General features: G+C 39.5%; 1 protein-coding gene across 1 annotated transcript; it reads left to right on the top strand.

Annotated features, from left to right (window-relative positions):
• Positions 1-1,359: 1,359 nt before the first annotated feature.
• LOC106309072 (putative F-box/LRR-repeat/kelch-repeat protein At1g11620) lies at positions 1,360-2,860 on the top strand. The gene is made up of 2 exons (XM_013746146.1): positions 1,360-1,395; positions 1,733-2,860. Exons 1-2 carry the CDS (start codon positions 1,360-1,362, stop codon positions 2,798-2,800), a joined length of 1,104 nt encoding a protein of 367 aa, XP_013601600.1. The 3' UTR covers positions 2,801-2,860.
• Positions 2,861-7,137: the final 4,277 nt, after the last annotated feature.

Below are 7,137 nucleotides of genomic sequence, written 5' to 3'. Positions count from 1 at the left end.
ATTCACCGAGTCCCTTGGATTTTAAGATGATCTTAGCATCAAGTGCCCATTGCAAGTATTTATCTCCAGAGAGACTTAGGGCAGCAAAATCCAAGTTGTTGATTTTCGACATCTGAAATCATATGTTTCATAATTTAGATTTAAAAGTGTTCAAGCGAATGCAATCAATATGCTCAAACAATCCAGATTCTAGGTATGATGCAAATAGGTCATCCGTATATGATGCATACATGTTCAATCTTAGCATTCAGATTCTACATGCAATCAGTTCGCACTATTATGCATGCATGATGCAAACAAGCCGCACGGCTACAATCTTAGCAAACGGTTTCAATGCAATCAGCACAATGGTTATTCGTTTTCAATCTTAGCAAACCGTTTTCTAAGAGTTCAATGTGTAATTGCAATCAAACAGTCGAGCAATGCATCAATTAGGGTTCATTCGAGAATGTATGAAAACTATCAATACTAGCCGGATCATTATCAAGACGAGAATGCATAAATCATTTAACCTAGCAAGCGATTTCTATTTCAATTCAAGCATTCGGTTTTAATCAATCAAACCAGATAGTATTCAATTTTAATTTCAAGACATTAGGGTTCCGATCAAACAATCAATACGACTTCAATTTAAAAATCATTCAATCGGTTTTATCAATTCAAACAACCAAATTCAAGTATGAGATTATCAATCCTAGCAATCGATTTCTATGTGATCAAATTCAATACGGTTTTAATTAATCAAGGCTAGCATACTATATCCAAACATACAATCATTCAAACAATCAATTTCGATTCAAAGCATTAGATTAGAGTTTCGATTTTAATTCATTCAATCAATCAATTTGATTTTGAATTAAGGTTTATAAAATCGAATGTGTTTTAGTATTAGGGTTTTAAATAAAATCGATTTCATGTATTCATGCAATAAGCATGTATGCGGCTAGGATCATGGATATTAGGGTTTTGATTTTGATCTTAGATCATTGAGGTTTTGAGATTCAAAACCATTAAGGCTTCGATTTTAATGATCAAACAATCAATCTCGATTAGCGTTTGGGGTCACGAATTTATGATTATGAGCTTCGATTTACTCATTGGGGTTTTGATATATTACCCTATGTTTTTGATTTCAACATCAGATCATACTATTAGGGTTTGTAGTTTTTATGGTTTTGATTCTTATCAAACAATCAAATTCGATTATGGGTTCTTTTAAAGGTTTCGAATTACCTTAACCTCAAGTAGGGTTGAATAGACCACCAAAGAAATGAACCGCGAGCTGGAACTGATCGGAACACGAGCTGATGTTGTCGCGAGCTGTCTGATTGCTGAGATCGGGAACGCGAACTGTCCAACATGCTGATCGGTTCGCGAGTTGTCGGAGATCGTCTTGTTTGCGAGCTGAGGTTGAACAAGCCAAGATCCTCTGAGCTAGGATCAGGAACGCCTTAAGCTGAAGCTGATCGGGAACAGATTGCAAACAAGGATCGGGATGTAAGGTTTCGCGATCGGGATTAGGATGGTTCGCCGGTAAGGATGTTCGCCGATTAGGGTTAGGGTTTTAGGCGGTTTGTTTTAGCGTAGGGATTTAGATTATATCGTGCTGATAACGTGTTGTAAAACAAGAGAATAGAATCTGTGTTTCTGTATTATTCATAAACATAAGAAGCCCTTTGTAGGAACCGAAATTCACACTGTGTATCTGTATTATTCATGTGAATCACTAAAGGCATCTTGGAATAATCTTATTTTGGAAGTGAGACTCAACAAGAAGAACTTGTCGTTTCACATGCACAGCTATAGCGGTGAGCATCGGTTTACACTCAAAGACAGTGGTCCTACGATTTCTGCCGTTGGCATTGAGGAGCAGAAAAACGTGGTCGATCCTCCGTCCTTGATCGTCCAAGACTTTACCCTTATAAAAGCTCAACCATGTAATCCAATTAGGGTGTACAAGACTGTTCAGTGCGACGGTTTGTTGTTGTGTGTCATGGACAACCAGCTTTTGGTTAGGAACCTGTTACTGAAGGAAACAACCTGGATCAAATGCGGTAGTGATTTTCACGAACGAGATGATGCTTACAGCCTTGGATACCTCAGCCACTGTGATTACAGGATCTTAAGGTTTCGTTGTGCTAGTAATTCCAGAAATAGACCTTCAAGGGTCGAGGTCTGTGAAGTTGCATCCAAGACATGGAAGGTTATAGATAGCATCAGTTTTGATTGGTTCCTTAGTGTGCCGTTGTCGATCCTCTCTCTGAGAGGAACTCCTTATTGTATAGGTCTTCGAGAAGATCATAGAGCTTTTGTACAAAGCTATGATTTTTACAAAGAAAGGTTTCAGCCCATAGATGACTTGCCATTCAGCTATGATGAGATGAATCCTATTGCACTAGAGATTTATAAAGGAGATAGGCTTTCGGTGTTGGAGCAATGTCACAAAACAAGGAAGATATGCATATGGGTGAAGCATTGGCTCATGCTTACTTCTTGGACCAAATTGGTGGTCGTGGACATACCAGAGTTTCCGCTTATATATCCACGTCTTACCCTCCTTTCTACAAATTATTATTTCGACAAAAACAATAGGCTTGTTATAACTTGTAATGATACTGACATGAAGGGTCTATCTATTATCAGAGTCATCAACGACAAGGAATTCCAAGTAATTAAAGCTAATGAAGGGGAATGTCGTTTCCCTTTTTTATGCAGCTACGTTCCTAGCGTAGTTAGGATTCCAGGGTTTTCTAAGCAAGACACAAGTCGGATTCGCTGGAGAAAACGTAGATTCAACTAGTTTGGGTATACATATATTTGTTGTTTCGTGTGATGACTCTTTTTGCTTGGGCTATTAAACTATGCATAGCATATATCCTTTCTTTTTATTTGAAAGTGTCAAAAACAAACCTAAAATTGTCAATTTATTGTTAACCTACTCTATACGTGGAATATGTGATTTTGTTAACTTTACCTAATCTGTTTTTCCCTAGAAACAAAATATTGGCTTATTAACCTTGATGCTTAATTACACAATCCATTTCTTAAAATTATAATTACTCTTTTTCCTTCATATTTTTCAAGTGCGCTACTTAATTTAGATGCTTCTCATATTTTATAAGTAACAAATAGTGAATGCTTCCACACTGGTTTAAGAGTATTGACAAAGGATATGAAAGAGATAAGAGGCTGGTTTTGAGAAATAAGACTGGACTTGAGAAAGAGATAAGAAACTGGACTTGAGAAATAAGGCTAAACTTGAGAAACAAGGATAAGGAGCTGGACTTTCAGGAACATAGTGGAGCTGGGCGAATTTAAACTCACAAGAAGCACCTAACAGTTGAAGAGTAAGGAGACAAGTTGGGTGAATTATTTATAGTATTAGTCACATGATCTAGTTAAGGATGGAAGAAGAAAAGGAAGGCTCCAAGACCGTTGAGGACTTGTCACTATCTATCGATCAGATTTCTATTCTTTATTCTTTTCTTAGTTTATGAGTTTCATATTTTATTCATTGTTGTAGCAAGGCATCTTGCCTTTAAATCTCTGTAACATGTTGCACATTATGGTTAAGAAAATAAATCCTTCTTTACTCTATCTCTCTTACTCTTGATTTCTCTTCTCACTCTCTCTCTTGTTCTTCACTTTGTTCTTCAATAACTTTCATGGTATCAGAGCTTTAAACTCCTGATTACCTCAAATACTTCCGCAAGCTTACTCTATTTCTCTCTGTCTCTTGATTCTCTGGTTTTATTTCACAAATTTCTCTACAGATTTCTTTTATCCAATGGATAATAAATCTGAGTTCTTGAGTGTTCTTGAATATTTTCTTCAAATTTTTTGGCTGTGCTCACTCTGTTCTGTCTCTAATCTTATTTCTTGAGAGTTTATCTTGTTTCTAAGCTTGAGATCTCTTAGTTCTAGAACTAATCTTTCTCAAATCCAGTTTTGAAATTTCAAAATATTCTTGGCGCCAGATTGAGAGAAATGGAGCCGTACAAAACAATTCACATTCCAGTCACACTCAAGGGACCAGAAAACTATATTACCTGGTTTAAGATGGCCAGGACAGCCCTTGGAAGTAGAGGTCTTTTGGAGCATGTCTCTTCAAGTTCAGCTCTAAAGCAAATCACCCAAGGAGAAGATGGCAAGGAGGTTGTAGTGGTAGATGAAGGCAAATGGGTTCAGGAAGATCTCATGGTGCTGTCTACCTTGCAAAGCTCTCTTGATGGTCCTCTTATGGACTCTTACTCACACTGTACCACCACAAAACAGTTGTGGGATACTTTGCACAAGGTGTATGGTAACACTTCAAATCTCACCAGAATCTTTGAAGTGAAGAGAGCCATCAACAACTTACAGCAAGAAGAAAGAGACTTCACCAAGCACCTTGGGAAGTATAGTCAGCTGTGGTATGAGCTGGAGAAGCTAAGGCCAAGCACCAATGACCCTGGCACACTTGAAGCCAGGCGTGAGCAAGACAAGACCTTTGGATTGCTTCTCACACTCAGCCCAAGCTTCAATGATGTGGTGAAACATATATTGAGAGACAAGGAAATTCCATGCTATGATGAAGTGTGTGCTCAACTTCAAAAGGAGATAGGTGTTAGAGGATTTTTGTGTAGGATCTTTGTGAGTACGACAAAACGATGGATAAGCAAGAGAATCGTATGTGTTTTGAGTAGGTTTGTATGTTACGTGAAGATTTGGGTAAAGTAATAAGAAGATAGGCTTAAAGAAATATTTTATTAGGTAGAACAAGCGAGAGTAAACAAGGTTCCAAAGTATTAGGTAAGAATCCTAATTCTAGCTGTCTAACCCTAGTCTCTAAGCCTTGGAGAAGTCGATCCTTTGCTTTTGGGACTTAGGAGCCCTTATATAGTCGCCTTGAAGTCGGGTTGGTTTAGGTTGAACTCTTCCATATTCAGAAATATGGAAGGTTCTCCTTATCAGAAATCTTCCATTTCTTGGAAGGGAGGTCGGTCCCTAGGACTGGTCCCATGGTTTCTTTTAGCGGGGACCTGGAGCGTTCCTTTATCGGGGACCCGTGGGCCTGGGTCCTGTCCAAAGGCTGGAGGAAATGATACCGAGGTATTTTTCCCTAACAGTTTGCCTTTTATTGCTCGATTTCGTCATCGAACCTGTGCACTCAAGTCAACCGGGGTTGCTCATTCTCAGCAGGCTCCCTTTTAGGCAGGACTCTGCTCCATCGGTCTCGCTGTCCTGGATTCCACTCAAGCCGGAGCTCATTCTGAACCCAGGTAAGGATTGGTTCCTCCTTATTTGGCTGGAGCCTAATAGTAGCGTCTTGAATTTTCTGGAGATGACAAGGCTAGGGAGAGTTCTTGTTGGAGAGAACCGGAGTCTTTTAAGCTGGGATCCTTTGAACCGGAAAAAGGCGGGAGTGTGATCTGAGTAGCGTTTTTCCTTCCTGGATCGGATTTCCTTCATTCTAGGCTGGTCACCCTTTGTTAACGATTCTCTAGGAGATTTGGAAATATTATATTTCCTTTTCTCCGTCTTTAAAAAGGAAAGGGTTGGGCGTATATTTAGGATGCACGGCGCTTCGCACCAGATCATCCCTAATTTGAGAAAGATGAATTTTGATTTACCCTCTCTTCCGGCCTCGCTCGTAGGTGGTCGCGTAAGGCCTCGTCGCTTATTTGCTTACCCCTTTTCCTCACCTGCTACTTCTCACGGAGAGGTCCCCGAGGCTGATAATGAGGTGATCCTGATGGCACCCTTGAAGCAACGTTGCTCTTATGTTCTTGATGACGGCCCATGCTCTGAGATCCAGGAGGAGGATCTGATTGCTATCCAGAGGAAATATGCGATTCATTCTTCGGTACAGATGAGGAGTCCCTCTGCGTTTGAACGCACTGCTGACAGGGGACCGAACGAGATGGCCGTCTTTGAGGCATACTTGGTGGCAGGTTTTCGGGGGATCATTCCATCACTCGTGGCTGAGATATCATCGTTCTTTGGTTTCTGCCCTTCTCAGCTTACTCCCTTATCCTTGAGGACTCTAATATCGATCCAAGTACTTGGGAACTCTATGAAAGTAAAGTTACCTGTAATTATATTATTATTTTTAAGAGAAAAAACTTTCAGAAGCAAGGAAATTAGGATTTCTAGATTTTTCTTTTTCGGAAATCTATGTATCAAAAAGGTAAAATCCAACTACAACCATTCATCACTCCCCTCTGAGTCTCTGACAGTGACGCACTTTTGCTAGAAATTGATATAAAAATAGATATTGTGCAGTTATTACTTTAAAAACTTTCTGGTAAAAATATATATTTTGTTATAAATCATATTGTGGATGTCCATAACCGACTTGGTTCATAACCGGCCCAATGCTAAAGAGAGAGAGAGAGAGAATCGGCATCTTGCATTTTCTTTATTAGATTATGATTTGTACTCTTTTCATATTTGTATTTTCATATTCTAGTCTTTCCATTATTCTATAGCGGTGTAATTCCCTATATATAAAGGGCTTCTTATGTTTATGAATAATACAGAAACACATATTCTATTCTCTTGTTTTACAACACGTTATCAGTACGATAGAATCTAAATCTCTAAGCTAAAACAAACCGTCTGAAACCCTAACCCTAATCGGCGAACATCCTTATCGGCGAACCATCCTAATCCCGATCGCGAAACCTTACATCCCGATTATTGTTTGCAATCTGTTCCCGATCAGCTTCAGCTTAAGGCGTTCCTGATCCTAGCTCAGAAGATCTCGGCTTGTCCAACCTCAGCTCGTAAACAAGACAATCTCAGACAGCTCGCGACCCGATCAGCACGTTGGACAGCTCGCGGACAGCTGGCGACCCGATCAGCACGTTGGACAGTTCGCGTTCCCGATCTCAGCAATCTGACAGCTCGCGACAACATCAGCTCGCGTTCCGATCAGTTCCAGCTCGCGTTCCATCTCTTTGGTGGTCCATTCAACCCTACTTGAGGTTAAGGTAATTCGAAACCTTAAAGAGAACCCATAATCGAATTTGATTGTTTGATAAGAATCGAAACCATAAAAACTACAAACACTAATTGTATGACCTAATGTTGAAATCAAAACCATTGGGTAATAGATCAAAACCCCAATGAGTAAATTGAAGCTCATAATCATAA

This window comes from Brassica oleracea, chromosome C8, assembly GCF_000695525.1.
Source record: "Brassica oleracea var. oleracea cultivar TO1000 chromosome C8, BOL, whole genome shotgun sequence".
Classification (NCBI taxonomy): Eukaryota; Viridiplantae; Streptophyta; class Magnoliopsida; order Brassicales; family Brassicaceae; genus Brassica; species Brassica oleracea.
This window is presented reverse-complemented; position numbering and strand designations above follow the sequence as displayed.